Consider the following 21,028-nt stretch of genomic DNA (forward strand, 5'->3'; position numbering starts at 1 on the left):
GCTTCCTAGGGTTCTGCAACCCAAATATTGTCAAATATTTATTTCATGAGCTCAGGACATGGTTTCAAGGAAATTACACCAAACTACAAACTGTAATACACTTAACCACTCACCTCAGGTTTTTCTTATGAGCATGTTTGACTTTCATGAAAGTATTATTTTGCTACTAATAGTAACACTGAAGAGACATTGTCAAGCTAGAAATCATATGTAAAAGAAACTATGCTGGCAGTACCACCCAAGGCAAATTCTGGAAATACATCTGAACAAGTTTCATTCATTTCTTAGAGAGGAGAAACAAGCTATAACAAGTTACTTTGCTTTGGTTTCTAATCAACTCCTCCTTCCTCCTCTCATTCCCTTACTGAAACAATCACACTGTCAGTGCAAGTGTTGAAGAGGAATGTTTATCTGCCATGGAGCTTTTGGGTCCTGATCTCACAACGTTAGTGTGAACCTAGTCCTGCATTATCAAGAAAACTAGGTCAACCACAGCAGCATCATTTTTTCCTGCTTGTTTTGAACTCTTTCTACCTGTTACGTTCCACGGTTTCTGAACCCAGGATTAACAGAGATAAGTTCATCTGCAGCTCTTCAGTGTTTAAGATCAGCAACCAGTGCCTTTGTATTAATACAGAATATTGTATAAACAGTTTTACTTGCATTCAACTCAGGATCATTTTAGGTTACGGCTGAGTCACACAGTCCTGCTACCAGAGCTCAACACATTCACATCATCACCTGGCCTGCACTATACGTTGAATAAAACCAATGTGCTGAGGCCGGATTTATCTTGAAGCAACGCTTGCAGCGGCACCTGCGAGCTTCAGCCCACAAACCGAGCGAGCACGCAAAGAGGGCCCGTCAAGAATCCAGCACACGTTACCTGCTGGGCCTTCTGCGACAGCTTTGGCTCCGACCCCGCTCTCAGGCGGACCTGACCCTCCGCAGGAATCTGCACCAAGAGGAAGGCGGACAAACTGCGGGCGACCACTCGAAACCTGGCACGGGGAGAAGCACAGAGAGAGAAGGTGGCATCAAATCTGTGAGTCCTCAGCAGCAGATGAACTGGCAGTTCTATCCCATGAGATCTCTCTTGCGTGAGGGACACAGTAAAGGCTTAACAGGAACTTTTTCAATGCATCAGAAAGAAATAATTCAATTCAATATATCCATAATACTACATAATACACACTAGAGGATAATACCATACATATGAGATGTTACACCTGTTCCAAGCTCAGCTGCAGCCTTAAGACCACATATGATCTACTCCTCCATTTCACAGCCTTTGAAACAGCCACATCAGCCAAATCAAAAGACAAGCTGAACAGGACTAAGATTTCAGAACAATTTTAACGGGACTGCATCCCAGGTGGTCTTTATAAACACACAGTGATGTTGAGGCACTGTGTTGAATTGGTGTTCCACAAACATTTACGTATCTTTTTCTTGGCATTCTTCCCATAACAAACCAGATTTTAATACTTAAAAACTAAACTTGGTGTCTCTCTTTAGAAGGTAAAGTGAATGACAAGCTCTTTGAGCTTCTCTTAGGATTTCCAACACCTCAAGGTTAAGATGGAAACGGCAGCGTGCGTGAGATCATACAAACCTCTTGTGAGGTCAACTGGAGAAGTGTTCTACAGACCAAGCGAAAGCGTTTTCCTCTAACAAACAGCCTCCCTACAAACTTTGCTGGAGACGGACAGGAAGCCAGAATCTCAACTTCATTTTCTTTCCTTTTCCACCACAAGTTTGCAGAAGTTCACATTCACTTCTTAACGTTTATAGATTTGGGGACAGCCCGGATTCAGAGCATCTTTTGACACTGCGGTCTGGATTCAGGCTGCAGCTTTTTTAACACGATGACTCATATTAAATCAACTAATCCACTGCTGCTTGAGCCCTCACCTGGGTGACAAAGGAGACCTCCTGCCCAGCCCGATAGCACCAAGGATTCCAGAAGTCAGTCTCTCCTCGGCCAGCTGGCTCTGCCTGCCCTGGATCGACAGCAGCGTGCAAATGACAGATTCGATCAGAACGGTGTCATCTTGCTCCATCTGAATCAAGGACAACTGCATGGCTTTGTGCCACCAGAGAAACAGCTTTGCTTCCTCCCTTGCTGAGCTTTAGGTAAGATTTAAAGAACAAAATAAAACAAAATATAAATTAAAAAACAAGAGTCAGATGCACAGGTTCAGGAGTTAAAGAGTTCGTATCTCTGCCTACTGGGCTCACGATGAATTCAGATGGTTAATTAATGACAGTCAATCTTACTATATGAGGACAGAATGAATCTGGTATCCCACCTGTTATACTACTGTAACTGCTATTGTTACGGATTTGATGCAGACATCAGCCAGCAGGTTTTAACGGCCTGTGAGAGAACAATGCTTCCTTTTAAGCTTTACAACCAAGAAAAAATTCTATTGCAGCCATAAATGGATTTAAACGTGGCTAAGACTTGGTATAAAACAAATGAAGCTGTATCTCTACTCTTTTTTTTTGTCTTTACTTACCAATAAAACACTTCAGAAAGCACTAGCTGTTGCTTCCATAACTATTTAGACTTTTAATACGATCCTCTAGAACAGGAAACATTTCAGTTTTTTGTTGAGCAAAGCACAAAGTGAAGTTCCCCCTATGATATTTTTAATCTTTTCCCCAAACAGTTTGCTGTTTAAGTTAACGAGCTCAGATTTTCCACATAAAGCATCAGCACGAGTTTCCTGCAGACTATCCTCACACCACTCTGCCCAGTCATTTCCCACCAGCTTTGATGTTTGGAGCAAGGTTTAATTTGCTGTTTATGCTGGCTTTGCTATCTCATTTACACTTCCGCAATCAAATTACTATGGTACCTACAACACTATTCTTTGAATTTCAAAAAACAGTGGGAACGTGCGTTTTCCCCAAGTGTTCTTTCACTGCACATAGCAACATTACCAACATTAATATGGAAAAACATTCACCATGTCTGCTAAATTCTGGCAATTCCAGCAGTAAGTGTAAATACAGTTGTCACATATTTTAAGCACAAAGTCTTATCATTTTAACCCCAAAGCTATCCATTCTTTCCCACGATAACTCTGCCACCTAATAAGTTCTTTTACAGACCCCTAACTAAGGGTACCCCCCAGATCCTCTGGGTTCAGATTTGGTTCAGAGCTGCTGAACAGTCCCCATTGATGTCTGAACACCAGGTTTCTCATTATTACATTGAATATTTAGCCCACAACTTGCCCCACCTAGTGGACATTCTGGATATTGGAACCCATAGTGACATAAGGTTTGCTTAAAGTAATTTTAACCGAGCACAAATACAGGCTGCCATGGAAATCAAGCTTGTCTCACTGAAAATGGATCAAAACCACACCGGAAGGGTTCAGGCAAATACAATTCCCTCTAATACTGTTGTGGTTAAACTGAAGTGTTGGTACTGAGGTTGGGCAGACTCTGTTACAGTGTATACAGAAGGATCAGTCATTTCATCCAGCAACCTGGTGAAATTAACCTGGCCACATTATCATACACGACTAGAGGCTTATTTAAAAGCCAAAGCAGACTCATCAGCTTTGAGTTTTGTACCTTGGGTACACTTGGTCCATCCATTTGCTGATGGTCAGCAGGATTTTCATTTCATTGGTAAGAGTTTGGTCAGCGTTCAGGCACTGCAGCAGGTAGACGTACAGGGTCAAGTAGCTTCCCAGAGACAGACACTCCTGCAGGAATTCTTCCATGGTAAGCTCAGGAACTTGGAGGGAGACGAGTATGAGGCCCCAGCCTAAATGCTGGTGGTGAGGATAATCTATAAACGGAACACAAGGACCGAACAAAGAGCATGTGAGTAAGCAGCACTTGGTAAAACCTGTTTTGTTCTCACGAGATGATTGGTTTTTTAAAAAAGTCCTCTCGTTTAGCTGGAAAAATGGCAACCCTTCCAGGATTCACAGAGACAGATAACATTTTTAAGAAAATATACAATTAGAGGAGTTCAAAATCCCAGACCACGATGGCCTTATTTTTCTACATCTAGTTACTACAGCAGATACACATGTGACAACTGGGAGCCATCAGATATAAATAAAGGAGCTCTGATTTCAGTTCCAGAAGGACAGGGAACTGCTGGAGAGAGTCCAGCGCAGCCACCAAGATGCTGAAGGGAGTGGAGCATCTCCCGTGTGAGGAAAGGCTGAGGGAGCTGGGGCTCTGGAGCTGGAGGAGACTGAGGGGTGACCTCATTAATGTTTACAGATATATAAAGAGTGAGTGTCAGGAGGATGGAGCCAGGCTCTTCTGGGTGACAACCAATGACAAAACAAGGGGTAATGGGTACAAACTGAAACACAAAAGGTTCCACTTAAATTTGAGAAGAAACTTCTCAGTGAGGGTGTCAGAGCCTGGCCCAGGCTGCCCAGGGAGGTTGTGGAGTCTCCTTCTCTGCAGACATTCAAACCCGCCTGGACCCCTTCCTGTGGAACCTCAGCTGGGTGTTCCTGCTCCATGGGGGGATTGCACTGGATGAGCTTTCCAGGTCCCTTTCAACCCCTGACATTCTGTGTTCTGTGATTATAGAAACCAGATTAAAACCCAGCTCCAGTAGTGGGCAGCATGAAGCCATAAGTATTTCAGACAATATTCAGTTTAACGGGCATCATACATTGATCGAAGGCTTTGAGATGAGCAAGAGAAGACATGTCGCTACCTTCGTTGAAGTAGGCGGTGATACAGGCCTCTGTGGTCTCCGCCATGTGTCGCACGGACGCCAGGCTCTGGCACGCTGCTGTGAGCAGGGGCATTGCCAGCAAACCCTGAACCTTGCTGTCGATCCACTTTCGCAAGCTGCCTCGCAGAGACTCGGCGGTGGCGATGCTGGAGTTGTTCATCATCATCAGCGCCTCTGTGAAGAGGCTGCTGAGGGCCATGTGGCGTGTTTGCAGATCCATATCTGGCAGTCGGAAACAGGAGAAACGTTTCAATAAATGGAACCCAAAGTCAGCTTCACCACTGAACACTTTCTGCAGCTACTGGGAAAAGCCTCTTGCCCATTACACATCCCAGTTCCTTGTCTGTACTTATGGAACTGCAGTCAGACACCCATTCCCCACAGTCTCTTCCCTTGACAAGACAGTTCATCATTTATTAAACAGAGAGACAACTGATAAGACTGTACACTAGAGCCCACCTTTCACCAAGCGTCTTTTACCACGACTACAGAGCAAATTAATTGAATTATAACACACACCTACAGTCTCCAAGAAAACTTGGGTATTAAAACACAGCTTAGAGTGAAACAACCAAGATTTCCAATTATTCCGTTTGAAACACAACCAAGGTAAACCCTGAAATGTCACAATCCGCTTGCACATTTCCAGGATTCTAGATTTCCTGCTAATATCAGTGTGCAGTCCCAGAATATTTTTTTGAAACCATCTCTTTGCATTGCCTGAACACGTTGTCATGGGCCACCTGTAACTGTACCCTCGAAGCACAAGCATTTCCTGCACTTGGGTCTTAGAAGTCTAACTGCACAGTAGACCTTTGCACACACTGACGAGAAAAAGCCACTGTTGTTACAAAAGAAAATTTTCAAGCAATATTAGGTGTCGTAGAGGGAAAAATTTCAGCTGGTTATGAAGAAAAGTTGTGCACAAAGAGAGATTAATCACTGGAAAAACATCATCCAAAGAGGCTGAGACTGCTGCACTTGCAGATATTTGGAAGCTCACTGGACAAGGCCCTGAATGACCTGTTTTAACTTTGAAGCTAGCCCTGGTTTGAGGAGGAGGTTGGACTACAGGCCCTCCAGAGGTCCCTTCCAAATGAAACTATTCTGTTTGTATCATGTACCTACTAAGAAAAAAGGAAAAAAAGCCCCAGAAGTCATCTGCCGTGGCACAGCTCTCCAGTAAGGTAAACATCTTATCACAGACCAAAGGAGAAAGGAGATGTCAGGAAGTCAACTGACTCACCTAAGGTCACAACCAGTTTACAGCCACTGAGCGGGACCAACACCAGACACCAGGGCCACCAGATCCCCAGGACAAGCCCTGGCATGGTGCCCATGCCAGAAACCCAGTGTTCTCCTCTCCAGCTGTTGTCAACAGAAGCTGCTGCCCCAGAGCTTCTTCCAAAACCCTTCACCAGCCCCCTCCAAACCCCACAGAGAAGCTTAATCCAATACCTCCCACACTCCACAGTATTCTCTCTTTCAGTCTTTCAACACCTAAGACTGTGCACATGGGTTCACGAAACAGTTGCTTCTCTTCTGCTGGAGCTCCTGTGTTCTCCAAAGCTTCTCAGCTACAAAGACTGAGAAGCAACAGGCAAGTCTTCGCTTCTGTTCAAGCCACAAAGAGTTTTACTGACTATGGTGCTGTCCTACAGAGCTTCCTCGAGCAACAGTACAAGTACCGTGTCCAGTTGTGACCCCTCAGCTCCAGAAGGACAGGGAACTGCTGGAGAGAGTCCAGCGCAGCCACCAAGACGCTGAAGGGAGTGGAGCATCTCCTGGGTGAGGAAAGGCTGAGGGAGCTGGGGCTCTGGAGCTTAGAGGAGACTGAGGGGTGACCTCATTAATGGTTATAAATATATAAAGGGTGAGTGTCAGGAGGATGGAGCCAGGCTCTTCTTGGTGACAACCAGTGACAGGACAAGGTGAAATGGGTGCAAACTGGAACACAAAATGTTCCGCTTAAATATGAGAAGAAACTTGTTCATGGTGAGGGTGACAGAGCCTGGCCCAGGCTGCCCAGGGAGGTTGTGGAGTCTCCTTCTCTGCAGACATTCAAACCCGCCTGGACACCTTCCTGTGGAACCTCAGCTGGGTGTTCCTGCTCCATGGGGGGATTGCACTGGATGAGCTTTCCAGGTCCCTTCCAACCCCTGACATTCTGGGATTCCGTGATACTCACAGACAGTTGTCACCCTCTCAGATTTTCAGACACTTTCTGTTCACTCTTGCTAGCACACCTGTGTGGGTCACTGACATAACAGATGAGACTCATTACAAGTATTTCTGTGCTGTACAGTGAGACAACTCATTTCATCTGAGGTTTGACAGAGGAAGGTCAGGATGGTACCAGCACTAACACTGCCATCAACATAAATGCTGTGGACACACCATACCACCAGCGTATGTCCCCTACTTCAATAGAGTCGGTTTTCCCAAAGGCACAACAGTTTAGAATCCTTTCTCAGAACCCAAACCCTTTGTGTCATCCTTCCTTTTAAAAGATGCAAATACCAAATAAAATACAAAAAGATGAAAAACCTAGACAACAAAGAAAATAATGCCTCAAGCTCCTCACAACATAACCCCCGTTTTTTCTGTTGTTTCTCCCACTCTTGACAGTTCTACAGGGTAACATTTTGTTTTGTGCTAATCTACCACCTACAGACACACCATCGAAGCAACATGCCCTGCTGCCCATAAGGGAGACATTATAGTAATGCAAATAATCACATAGTCACAGGTGTTCAACAATCTGCACAGCAGAATAAAGGGTATTGGCAGCTCTAAAGTGATTTGCTACTTCTTTAACACAAACCTGGAGGATTAAAGATGACTATATCATCCAGCAACTTGGACATCTCTTGTTCCAGAACTGCAAGAGTAATCTTCCCACTTTGTTCTAAGATGCTGAGAAACTGAACCACCTGGCGAATGTATGCTTGGCACTTCAGAGTTGCATCCTGTTAATTAAAATTAAAGTAAATCAGAAAATAAATCATGCCTAGAGCTCTTTCCACACTCGATAACAGACAAAAGCAGAACAGCGCAAAGAACAAGAACATCTCTGAGATGCTGCAAAAGCAGTTCAGCTTACAAGGTGGACGTGACTATCCGAAGATGTGCCAAAGCCTGCTGAGACCTTCAGGAGCTTCACTATCAGTTCAGCTGCAGCATCCTTAGCGAGGACAACAGAGGGAGGGTAGTGACTGCTGCAGTAGCTGATGATGCTTTGGTAAGATGAAATGCCCACAAGTTGCCAAGGAAGGGAGCTGGTCTGTCCAAGAAGATTTATGAGTGGCGATTCCTGAAGATTTAAAGACACCGGTTTAAGTTCTGCCTTCTTTGCTGTTTTAAATTCATATTCACAGTACTTAATATTGGAAAAAAGGCAACACTCCAAAATTTGAAGGAGACTGAGCAGAAACCCGACAGAAATAGATGACCACTGGGAGTCTGGTTGAAAAGCAACTCTTCATTCAAGCAGCATGGCAACACATGTATGTCATCTCCAGCGTCCACAGAACAGTGCTCGGGACTGCTGCAGCAGTGCTAACCAAGCACAAAAATATGTGAGAGATGTCAAAACTGGACGTGTACACATGTAAAGGTTGCTAGAAAGAAGTGGAGACCCTACAAGGTAAAGTCATTTCTGCGGAGGTTTATAAAAAGGCATTAAAAATAACTGAAAATTCACCTAAGTTCACAGTAGAACCAATGACAGGAGCCAGGTCTCTCAGTTTTCCATTTGGTGAATCGTCTACCAAACTGGGGGTCTCTTCAAGTGCTTATTCTCATAAATACCACCCTGAACAGCACAGCGGCCTACAGTGCCTGCATCTCACACAGGCAGCGCAAGTACGCGGGTGGAAAATCCCCCGTCAATAAGCACCGAAGTCAAGCCTCAGGTACCTCTATCCTCCTCTCACGGGTTCATTTACATATGCAAAACAACAGCCACCTCTGACACTAAGAAGCATCAAATTCCTGGACGTTGTAGAATGAACAAATGCTAGAATTGTGTTGACAGCCAATACAACCTAAGTAGACTTTAAGGATCCAGAACAAGCCCAAATTAGACTACATGATTCTATGATTTTACATCAAGATTGCAGCACTGGTACATGAAGTACTTCCCAGGTTGCTCACGGACTGGAACGCAGGGCTGAGAACGTTTGAGATTCAGGTCAAGGTGTCACAGGAGTTTCTGGGAGGTAAAAGAGCAGGGACGCGTTGCTGGAGGCCAGGAGGGAATTCCTGAGGCTGACTCACACAACGTACAAACAGGTATCTTTTGAAGCTTGAGAAGCTTCTGATAAGCAAATATTATACATTCAGGTCAAAAGCACATGAATTACAGTAATTTTCCTAAAGTGGAATACAGCGTAGATCAATGCTGCTGGTGACATCTTGACAGAGCACCTCATAATGCATCAGAGGAAAGAGAAGACAGAGGATGCTGCAAATAGAAGAAAGCTTGCAGATGTGAGAAGGGACTTCTTGAAAATTACCCAGTCCTCCAGAAGCAAAGGACTTAATCAGACTGTGCTAGATTTACCCACACAAAGTTCTTAGCAAAAGCAGGGTTTGGAAAGTTCATCCTCACACTCAATGCTTCTCTTTCCCACTCTGACAATTCAAAAATACTGGAATTCAGCCATAAATGGGAAAACCATTGAGATATCACAGATGATAAAATCCTCCTTCAGAGCAAAAGGACAAGAAAACACAACCTAAGATTCAGCAGATGAAGTAATCTGTCCCCAGTAATTCATCAGAAGCGAACAGTGACATGCTTCTTAAGGATGTATCTGGGTTTCGAGATGTTGTTACATCATTGTGACTTGTCATCACATCACACAGAGTTACAAGGGGAGCGTTTCATGGTAAGGAATACAAGTTTGCAAAAGCACTTCTGAGATTTATAACTCCCAAGAAAACATGTTAAAGCAGACAAATAAATACTTTCCTTTCAGACAGCTACGAAAAAAAGGTACACTGGGATCAAGTGCTGCTCCTAACCCCACAGGGACTAATCCCATTGCTGGGTTCAACACAACCAGTTTGAAGCATGACCAGCACTGAAGATCAGGTTGGAAAACATCATGAACACGTGCAGTAAGATGCAGAGCCAGGCTTAAGCTCTTCACAAACGAGCGATTCCTTACCATCCCTCCATGTGTGCCACTCAGAAAAAGAAGCGAGGCACAGCGGAGATTTACGTGACTGGCTGAGACAGAATAAATGTGACTCACTTTTTACCAATAAAAGTGAGCCTCTCGATTCCTCTCAAGGCACCAGAGGTGCTACAAGCACGAACACCACACTCAGTAATGTTCCTGTGCCCATAGTGATGTTCCTGCACCTGGATCAAAGCGGGCTGATACTCAACTGCCTTTTTACTCAGGCTGTCAGAATAAGCTTCACCTTAAGTTATACGTAATATTGCACATACATATATATATACACATGTATTAGAGATGCACATGTAAATCCTTACTAATACTACCTCTGCTCTGCATGTGCTTATAATAAAGCCCCTCCAAAACCTAGAAAAAGGAAACAGATATTTTAATTAAGTGCTGGCCTAAGAGACAGGAAAGATACACTATGCAGCATCCCATACTTAACTATGAAAACTACTGCACAGTAGCTTTACACATTTTTTTTTAAACACTGATTAAACTAACACAAATATTTGTTCTTTCCAAAACACAGAGTCATTTTGTAACTCCAGGAGACTGCCTGTGTTTATTTGCCTACTCTTTACAAGACTACTGTACCACAGGACCTACAGAAGCTTCTTAAAATGAAGAGCAGCTCTTTTTTTCCCTCACATCAGTTATACAAAATGCCTTGCATAAGGATTTAGTCTTGTCCATCTCTAGAACACTATTTGGGGTATTTTACCTGGGAACTTCTGAGATAAGCATTCTGCAAGTCAGAAAGTCGTCACAGACTGTGTCCTTGCTAACAAAGGATTATTCTTCTTGTAAGACAGGCAGGTATGAACCTTCTCAAGAATTACCTCTTTGCCTATAAGTTGTTCCTCCTTTCCCAACAGGACCATCATATACAGCAAGCAGACAATCATGTTGTGAGTCTGAGGATGAGGGTTGGGATTCCAGGCATCAGAGAGGACACTGACCCAGTTTATTTCACACAAAACATAACCCAGGAACAAGAAACAACTCTTGGGGCTGCCTCTTTCAATCTAGGAAGGAGAAAGGAAAAAAAAAAAAAAAACAAAGGCAGGTACATAAAACAATGTAAGATATCAATACATTCAATACTTTTCAACTCCTTAGCCAACCATGAATCTGTGGCAGCACTTTAGGTTAGCAGAGGAGTACACAGACACTGATTCTTCATGATACTGCCTCCCAACAGAAGAGCTGCACATATAACTTCCTAAGCCTCTCAAACAACCAGCACAGAATATCAAGCTGCTGTAAACCGGAAAGAAAATAATCTATTATGAACCCTTAGCTGCATTACTGCAACTATTTCTCTTCACTCTAAGAGAAAATGAAGAATTCTGAGCCTGTTTAGAACTGCATGAAGAACTCATCCTGAACAGATAAGCACTAAGTCCCACACCTACCTGCAGTTTTAAATTGGCTCAGACAACTTGGAAGTGAGTAGAACGTGGCAATAGTAAAATATATTGGCTCTAAATAAATGCATATTAAATACATGCGTAATGAACCAAACAATCAGATAGAGTAAAGACAGATTACAAAGACTGACAGCTTTATAGATGCCCACAACTTTGTCAAAGACTCAATAGCACTCATTTTAAAAAAAAAAACAATCACAAAATGAGCAGCTGTGAATGCTACAAACGTTAAAAGCTTACTTGCTAAAAAGATCTGTCTCCAGCTCACCAATTATTTTCAAGGGCAACAGTGACTATGAGCTTAATCCAACAGATCTTGTTTACTCACTTTAAAGAACTCTTCCATAAGCATCTGGTCCGGATGCATTTCCTTCCATGGAAGCCTTCTGAACTCAGTATGGAAAGTATAGAGAATAAACTCTGGCATTCTGGGGGCTGTGCAACATTCGCAGTAATACATGAGATGTAGCCAGAGAGCCCCATGGTGGCTTGGAAACAGCTTATCTAGATTCAAAGAAACACAAAAGCTTCAGGGAACGTTTGATTACAGAAAAGTCCACGTTCGAAGACAAAAAACCATAAATGAAAATTAAACTAAAATAAATTCATCAAAGAAAAGAAAAAAAGATTAAGCAGATGAAGCTTTTAGATTTTTTTCTCCAAATCAATCAGTGGGGAAGCTTATGATTTCATGACCTTCCTTGATCTTTTGAAGAGCTGCTGCACAATAATCTGGAGTTACAGCATACTCCTTCCATGTAGAACTCCAGTGCTTTTATGTCGGGTTGTTTGTGGTTTTTTTAAAAATATGTTTCTTAAATTTTATAAAATGCATATATTACATAAAATACATTTTTTTTTTTTAACAGATTAAGTTTGAATCTAGTTCATCCCTAAAAGTTGTTGAGAGGAATTGTGAAATTAATTTCTTCCATTCTTATATGTAACTACACATTAGGCACAATAAGTAACGCTAAATAGGAGCTCAAAATCCTGGAGATTAAATTACCCTTGAGACTAGCTGTGAAGACATGTATTGGTCATAGCGACAAGTTACTGCATTTGTTGTATGGGAACAACACACAGACCTGGAGTGAAGTCACACGAGTCTCATCACAACTCATTTTCTCTTGCTTTCCTTCACATTCACTTTGTTATCTGACAGACACACATTTATCAAGCATGTCATCTACTTTGCCAAGGAACAAAGCTGCCTTTCAAGGGTTAAATAAAGAAATGCTCCTGGTGCCACTGCAGTGATCATGTTGGCTAGAGGTTCATAACAAACAAAATCCCCTCTTGTGCCACAACTCAACCTAAAAAATCAGTTTGTGTCTGATAGCGCAGAAGGTGCCACTGCATTCGAACAGCATGGACTTCACCCACCTTTAAAGCTCTCGTGCAAAAGCTTGATGCAATCCGTGAACGAGCAGACCACGGTGGATGCCACAGGAGTGTCACACTCCAACCACGGGTAGCAGGGCTGGTTACTTAAAAAAAGGAGCAAAGCAACACAGATATCAGTGCCAAGTTACCAGACCATAAACTGATCATAAACACTTAAACATTCTAAAGCACAGTAAATCAATAGTGTAGGTAGTACACAGTAAATCAATACAGCAGTTTAACTCAAACTCAGCTCGTTAGGACTGCCTGCTTCTTCCTCAGAAGAGGCACGTATTGTAACACCACACTGGAGACCCAGACACCATTAAGCAGAGATTGGTTGTTCGGTACTTCATAACTGAATTAAGTACCGAAACACAGGAATTTCTGAATGACAGCACATGCCACCTGTAGTCAGTCTTCTAATTAAATGCTGGAGATGTGCTCACAGATCAAAAAGCTTTTGCCTTTGGAAGAAAATAAAATTTAAGTGTGTAACATTACAAATAACTCTCCATGTGAAGACAGAGGTACACATGACAGTAGATCATCATAGGATTCATTTAGTCAATGATTTCTGTAGTTACCACTGGCATTTGGGGTTCTATTTGTTTGGCTTTTTGGTTTATTTTGCACTAAGGAGTTATCAGTATTACAGAACCTAAGAAGAGAAAATAAAATCCGAAAATTAACTTTGAGTGTTTCCAGAACTAAGAGCAATCCGTATTTTTCTCATTTCTGCTTCCTGACCAGAGCTTGGTTATACTTCTTGTATCTAAAACAATTACTCAATACAAGTCTTGGAAAATTTGACTTAATGAACTCATGAATTAGTTCCATAGTTGTTAAGGACATGACAAGTCACAGCTATTTAATAAAAGGTCATAACATAGTCATGAATGATAAAAAATCAGACAACAATGAAAGCCATTCTTATAGGGTTAAGGTCCTTCCTTTAGCAAAAATTCACTTAATTTTGAAATGCAATATATACCTTGCATCTTCCTTATCCAAGACTAGTATCCATGGTTTAAAGAGTCCAGCAATGACTGAATACAAAGACCGCAATGCTAGAAGAAAATAAACATAGAAGTTGGGTTTTTTTGCCCTTGAATTAGCAATAGCGAACATATTATAGTTATCCAAACTCAAATAAAATATCCTTGGCTTATTTCAACATTAAACTAGTTCTTCCTGGTCAAACAAAACCTTAAAATACAATATGCTCATTCATAACTCTGGTTAACAATAAGATCATTTTAAGAACAATCATAAGCATTTTGCATTGCTTAGATGTTTTGTTAGTATCACTTTAACACATGAGATCGTGGAGGTAACGATGATTCGCACTTCAAAGCTGCGTATGTTAAAATAAAGGATGTTTCGGATGATTTTCTGCAACTCAAAATTACATAATGAAGAAATTCAGCAGTCCCTCATTCCCAAACCTCTGCTCAGTACAAAAGATGATGTTTTTATTCGAAGGAAGTATGATCTCCTCATAAAATTATTTCAAAGCAAGCTGAAATGTAAACAAGCTTCCTCCAACAAGCATAAAGCATGAAGTTCCACGTGGCTGGTAAGCAGCATGAACTTATCCTATCTGTATTCCAGTGTTCTCATCACTGTACCAATGCAGAGCAAGAGGATCCTACTGTATATTTAAATGGTCTTTAGCAGAGGAAATTAGAGAAACTGACTGCCTGTTCTTCAGAAATTTGCTTTTAAGAGACATTACCTGCTAGAATTCTGTTACTGCCAACAGGCTCTTGGGCTAAATTGTCAACTTCGGTATCAATAAGTCGTTTGATAAGATACTCCTGGAATTTAGTCACTTCAGCCACATAAGGACTCCATTTTGAAAACAGGCCAAACGTCCTGAAGTCCACCGAAGCCAGACGGAGTTTGCAGAAAGACATGGAAAGCCACTCTATTGTCTCTCTAACCTGTAAAAAGAAGGAAACTATTAATCAGCAACAGAAAGACTGCACAGTAGTGTTTCCTGTCACTGGTGGGCACCTGTTTCACCTGAAAAACATAATAAATCAACCAGAGAGGCACCCACCTGTTCTGCGGACAGGAGAACTTTTGCAGTGTCCTGTAATACGGGACTTTCAGTAGAATCACTTTTCTTGAAGCTTCCCTGTTCAGCCACCGACGGACCACATCCCAAAGCTTTAAGCGATGCCTTCCAACAGTCAGGGCTTAAGAGCTGCTCTGAAGAGCCTTAGGAGAAAGAGAGGGGAATGGATTTGTGAAAGTCAAGTGAAGGATATTAATCCCTTTCTCAACAACAGTTTATTTGAAACCCCCAAGCTTATGAGCAAGAGATATCTCTCCTAAATGTAAGAAATTTAACGTTCCCTTTTGGCATCTACATGTTCTCTGCTCAGACAGTTTCCCAGGCACTTAGTACACCCGTGTTTACATAAAGAGACACTTGCTGCCTCAGCCCATGCGATTTGAGAGAAATGAAGTACTGCTGTTCTCATTTTAGAGGCCCAGCAGATTACAGGCAGCACCTAATGTCAACCAGGACATTTTCAGCAGATTTCAGTATCAGTCCCAGGTCTCCATAATTCCAGTTGTCAGTTTGACATTGAGGGGTGCTCAGGAACAACGATGCTGCATTACAGATAGTAGTATAATTATCAATTAATAAGTGCTTCCATTAATAGAAACCTCTCCTCTGACCTTCTGAAAATCTGCTGGCAATGGCATCTACACTTCGATCGACAGGCAAGTTTTGCTTTGTAGTAGAGCTAAAATACATCTAATAAAAATGTATCACATAGCATGCACATAAATGTGCCTATAGAAACTTTTTTAAAGCTTTTAGTCACTCTGTATTTGTTGCTATGTAACTCTACTGCGCTCAGTTCACATCTTTAAGCCAGAAGAGTTCCATAAAAAAGGCTCAGTGTGCATTGACTCAGATACTCACTTTGCATGAACAATCTTAGGAAATCACTATAGTGATCAGGGAACTGATACTGGAGAAGGTTAGCCCAATGCTTGCAGAAGATATTAAATGGCATCAAAATATCTTCTTCAGGTTCAAGGCCACATACATTGAGAGCCAAGTGAATAGACTCCAGAAGCTTGGTACGTTCAGACAGAGGTGGCTTAGCAACGCTTAACCACTGTGTAAGGTCAAACTAGAACAGAGGACAGGAAGCATTAGTGAGTAAAAGCTTTAACAGACACAACACCTCCAGGAGAAGGGAGAAATTCTCAGGGGAAAAAAAAGCCAGTCTCTGAAGGTTGCAATTCAGAATATTACAGAAGTTTCTAAATATACAGAACAGGGACAAAGCTGATCGTTGCCAATAAGGACAGCTCAGGGTTGTGCCCAGGACAGCCTGCCTGCTATTCACGGCTGTTGAACCCCGTCTCTGTGTAACTAATGAAGAGAATGAGAGCGATATCAAAGCCTAACAGCAATTTCTCCACCGACAATACAGATAGGCAGCATCATGCAGCCTTGAAACACGAGATGTACAAATCACTTGCTCTTACCAAGCTCTGAATGTTTTAAGACAGGCAGGAAGCACATGAGTGCCAGAGATGGAAGATTCAGCCACTGATCCAATTTTGTTTTGTTGTTGTTTTTAAGATACCTGGGATTCACTGGCTATTTTGACCAATGTCTCCACAGAGATACCAGGCAGAAGAAGCAATCACAAGCGTGCTTTAATTTCAAGAGTAGAAGTGCACTCAAGAACGAGCCCTAGGAAGCATACACTTATTTTTATTATATGATCTAGGAAAGGGTAGTTTAAGCTTATTATTTGCTTTTGCCTCCAGCCCCTCTTGAGCTTAAACAAAACAAATGACGTTCAAGATGAGCAACGCAGATCTACAGTACCTGTCAAGGCTACTTCAAGGTAGCAGATTTTCAACTCTTCTTTCCTTAGCTGAAGTCACAGTCTTTAGTGAAAGAACACCCACACAAGCAATCCGCAAACCAGACGCAGTATTCACCAGTACTTTACCTTTGTCAGCAGCATGAAGACGACGTCGCTGTTATCCTCGCTCAGAAAGGACACGACTTTTTCATATAAAGCCACGAACTCACTGGGAGAGGCAGCAGGAGTGAAGTAAGGAGAGAGGAGAGTACAGAGCCTCCGATTCCACAGGATCGTCTGGAGGAGGTGTTGGCACTCTGACTTGGTCCCACTGATGAACACCTGAGGAAATCAGGAACGGGAGAGAAAAAATGAACTAGAATTAATCTATCGGGAAAAGAAAAATAATTAAAAAAAACCACCTCTGACAGTTTTTTGGACAATTCTGGATCTTTTAAAAAAAAAAAGCTTCCTCAAAACGACAGACTGTATGAGATCAGTTTCAACTAAATACTGCTGTTCCACAAAATGTAACAAAAATGTTCCCCTAGCACACAGCTATAGGAACTGCACTTGTGACCACACATGTTTTCTATAAAAATATGTACAAATACAATTTTTCTGAGGGGATAGAAAGACAAAACAGCAGCACTGCCTGGTATTCAGAAAAACTTAAACAGAACTACGGCTGTGGAGAGCTTTTCAGCACTTCAGCGGTGAGAAACGCTTAAGAACAGCTGCACATGGAAACAAACTGTACCTAAGAGATGAAAATAAATACCTGGACTCAAAGCAGAGACTATTGTTTTTTCTTAGAGCACCTACATAATGTGTTCTCCATGGCCAATACTACCAAAAAAAACCAAGCACTTGCATGTTCTAACTTCTGGCTAACTCTCAACAGAAAGAATATGTATTGCAAGGCTGCAGAGAAGTGTCTAAACACAGAAGTTGACAAGACATATGTCAGCTAGAAAATAATCAATAACAGCAAAATATAGGTTCAAACACTCTTTTATGCACTGGAAGTACCCAAACTTTAATTACCTGTCCAAAACTACCTTAGTGTTTAACTATTACTGTGAACATTTAATAGCACTAAGCAGGCATCTCAGAGCAAGCTTTTCTTTTGTTTATAAGCAAGCTTAAACTCCCCTAAAGACTGTGCATATTATACAACGAATTAAAAGGAAATGAGATGGAAACATAGAAGTTAGTTTTCAGGCTTCTGGATGTTTTAGATCCCCAATAACAGCAGCCAATTGGGATAAGCGCCAGGTATCCGAAAATCAGAGAATAAACTCACTTGGCCTAGAATCTCGATGCAGGACGTGAAGAACTGCCTTGTGGGAGGATTGCGTTGAGTTTCATCACACACGTATTCCACTAACGTAAAAAACAAACTAATTCCAACTTTCTTAATTGCAGGCAAAGGCTGCATCTTGTAGGTATTTATTAAGGCTCTGCAAAAAAAAAAAAAAGAAAAAATAAAAGGCAGATTAAAATTTACGTAAGGAAACTATTCTGTGACAATAAAGAAAGGTTTCTTGCCAATATATAGACTTGAGTATTTCTGGCTTACATGTTAATCTAGCGTGGTGTGGGAGAGTCACAGCATAGCTGAGGTTGGGAGGGACATCTGGAGCACATCTGGACCAACCCTTGACCAAGCAGGGACACCCACAGCTATTTGCCCAGGACTATGTCCACACAACTTTTGAGTGTCTCCAAGGACGGAGACTCTCTGCCCTCCCTGGGCAGCCTGTATCACCCCTCACAGTAAAAAAGTGTTTCCTGATGTTCAGAGGGAACCTTCTGTGTCTCAGTTTGTACCCGTTGTTCCTGGTCCTGCCCCTGGGCACCCCTGATAAGAGCCTTACTCAATCTCCTTTGCACGCTCGTCCCTTCAGGTATTTCTATACATTGGTGAGAACCTCCTGAGCCTTTTCATTTCCAGGCTGAACAGTCCCAGGTTTAGCTCAAGTAATTTTGCTGCCTGAAATGGGTACCTCCAAAATAAGTCAGAAAGTGATCATCAAAACATTTTTCACAGCATAGTTCCAACTGATCATTTACCCCTCAAATCATGTTCTTAGGCCATCTCAACTACATCTGTACTGCAATAAAATTTCCCTCATTCTATCTCACAGGCTCAGCAATAAAAGAATTAAAACAGAATCAATCTTTTATCGGGTATTGGCAAATAAGTGCTTCATTGAGCTCAAACCCCTATCTCCACTGAGTCTGAATTAAGACATCTGAAAAACAAGTGGTTCCACAGATCTCAGTCCCAAGAATTAGCCCATCCACTGAATTTTTCAGATTGATGATCGAGAACATGTAGAAATAGTAATCAGATAATTTTTACTTGTACAGTGAGTACAGTCTGTAGGGAAACAATTACATTAAAAGAATCCCGGTAGAAATATAGGAGATTGAGAAGAACAGTGTTGCAAAAACTGGACCTCGGGGATGAACCCTAAAAGGTCTTCAAGAGGAAGGCAGTCATGGATTAATCCATTTATTCATCTCCTGAAAAAAGTGATATTATATAGTCCTCTTCCAATGCAGAATTTTGTTTCATGGATTGAAAAGCTACTTCAAGTCATAACTCCCTATTAAAGAATTACGTCCTGCACTATAAAAGGGAAAAACCTACAAAGAGAGATATTGAAAACATATAGTTTATGCTATAACTGGGACAGCTGTGGTACAAGTTTGCCATTTCCTCAAGTTTAATACAGCATCGCTGTCATCACTATGTGTTTTTGCAGGGTTATAAGGAATATTCTAATGCAGAATACAATAAACAGAAGTAGAAAACAATACTGTGTGCCCTATAGGTGCTGAATGATGAGCACTTAGCTGTTCTGATAATACAGTTATTCCATTAGAGGTTTGTGTCACAAACATACAAGTCTCAGGATTCCAGCTCTGTTGTCGACCCAAAGCTGATAAGCATTGCAAAAACACACACAAACAGATTCCACATTTTAACTCTAATATACAGAAAAAGAAATATAAAACATCACCACCTAAAGCAGTGTCTGAACAACCTACGTTATAAAATTTTCCACATGTACTGCTGCTCCCACAACACCCAGAGAAGGTGGCTTCGTGGCTGCTGCCTGCAGTTGTCTCACTTCTGCACGCAATGCATGGAGCTGCTGGCTCACTGCTTCATTTTTATGTTTCCCTTCAAACTAAATGACAAAAAGACACATATTCACTTCAGAATGATATGTTTCGCTAAGATTCTTCGATGTTGCACCTATTTGTAAAAATGAAGCAGAGCCCAGTATGAGAACTCTGAACACGGATGGTTTTCCCCTGAGAGTTTTGATCAGATTTAATACATCATGCTCAAGCACACATGCTTGGTCATATTCCTATTTAATTATCACACACCAATATAATTCATGTATTTTATGTAAGACTTTTAATCCACATGGACTGTGGGATCAAGAAATTCATACAGCAAGCAACAGGGGAATATGTGTATAAACATTTTCATGCTTCTACTCCTATGTGAGCATATTCACACATTGGGAAGCAGTTCAGAGTGGACACTATGAGCAAAACAAATTTTACGCAAGAATTTATTCTGCAGTTGTTGAACTGCATCTCCTTTTGAGCATTACCTATTAGTTATTTAAGTATTACGTCTCTATAGTATTATTTGGTCAACTGCTACTATTCTTGTAACCATTTGGTCATTTCGCTTTCATTACCCATGTCCAACAGGCCCCAAAACAGAAGTGGTGCCACATTTCTAACCTGGATTGTTAGAAGAGCTGCTCCCTGGCAGCCTTTATTTGAAGTTCCCCGGCACTCCACATGGAGGGTGATCTGCTCCTCCCGATTGACGTAGACCTTAGGTAGAGCATCAAGTATTTCACTATTGAGAGCAACATGCTGTGATTCCCAGAGAGCCGCAGTTCTGAAAAGCATTTATTAATAAAATTACCAAAACCTTTTCTGAAAACAGTAATGCTAAGAATTTATAAGCAAGAGATGAGATTTCAATTTAATGTGTTATACAAAGACTCATGACACTTTCCTTGAAAGCATAAAAGGTTGTTAAACGAAACTGAGTTAAAACCACAAAGTAATAGCGCTTCAAATAATAAAGAAATAGGTTCATATGAAAAGCAACTACTCAAGTATGCATGAACTCTTTTTAATTATTCTACATGACAACCTAGAAGGAAATTAAATAGACGACCCTCTGTAGGAAACGTAATTTTCCATCAGACAAATAAAAGGCTGGACAATGGAAAGATTCAGTCAACAAAATAAAGCCCACCCAGAATGGCTGCAAAAATTGTTTAGACATGTCCTGTCTTGGGTGTAGCGAGCTTTGTTTTTTTGTTCTGTTTTGTCTTCTGTTTGGGTTATTTTTTTAATCATAATATACATATTAAATGACTATACTTTGCA

General features: G+C 41.5%; 1 protein-coding gene across 2 annotated transcripts in view; it reads right to left on the minus strand.

The window, feature by feature from the left end:
- The window catches only part of EPG5 (ectopic P-granules 5 autophagy tethering factor), a 59,440-nt gene that overhangs the window by 2,144 nt on the left and 36,268 nt on the right, over nt 1–21,028 (minus strand). For both annotated transcript variants that reach the window (XM_065860791.2, XM_065860790.2), the window contains exons 27-43: nt 20,366–20,528; nt 19,649–19,791; nt 17,895–18,051; nt 16,736–16,930; nt 15,685–15,898; nt 14,806–14,966; nt 14,479–14,686; nt 13,735–13,810; nt 12,741–12,844; nt 11,683–11,858; nt 10,764–10,949; nt 7,833–8,042; nt 7,554–7,698; nt 4,709–4,951; nt 3,592–3,811; nt 1,915–2,130; nt 887–1,001 (exon numbers count right to left, since the gene is read on the minus strand). In XM_065860791.2, coding sequence (XP_065716863.1) covers nt 887–1,001; nt 1,915–2,130; nt 3,592–3,811; nt 4,709–4,951; nt 7,554–7,698; nt 7,833–8,042; nt 10,764–10,949; nt 11,683–11,858; nt 12,741–12,844; nt 13,735–13,810; nt 14,479–14,686; nt 14,806–14,966; nt 15,685–15,898; nt 16,736–16,930; nt 17,895–18,051; nt 19,649–19,791; nt 20,366–20,528 — 2,932 coding nt within the window. The remainder of the gene's footprint in view (nt 1–886; nt 1,002–1,914; nt 2,131–3,591; nt 3,812–4,708; nt 4,952–7,553; nt 7,699–7,832; nt 8,043–10,763; nt 10,950–11,682; nt 11,859–12,740; nt 12,845–13,734; nt 13,811–14,478; nt 14,687–14,805; nt 14,967–15,684; nt 15,899–16,735; nt 16,931–17,894; nt 18,052–19,648; nt 19,792–20,365; nt 20,529–21,028) is intronic.

Source organism: Patagioenas fasciata, chromosome Z (genome assembly GCF_037038585.1).
Source record: "Patagioenas fasciata isolate bPatFas1 chromosome Z, bPatFas1.hap1, whole genome shotgun sequence".
NCBI classification, from domain to species: Eukaryota; Metazoa; Chordata; class Aves; order Columbiformes; family Columbidae; genus Patagioenas; species Patagioenas fasciata.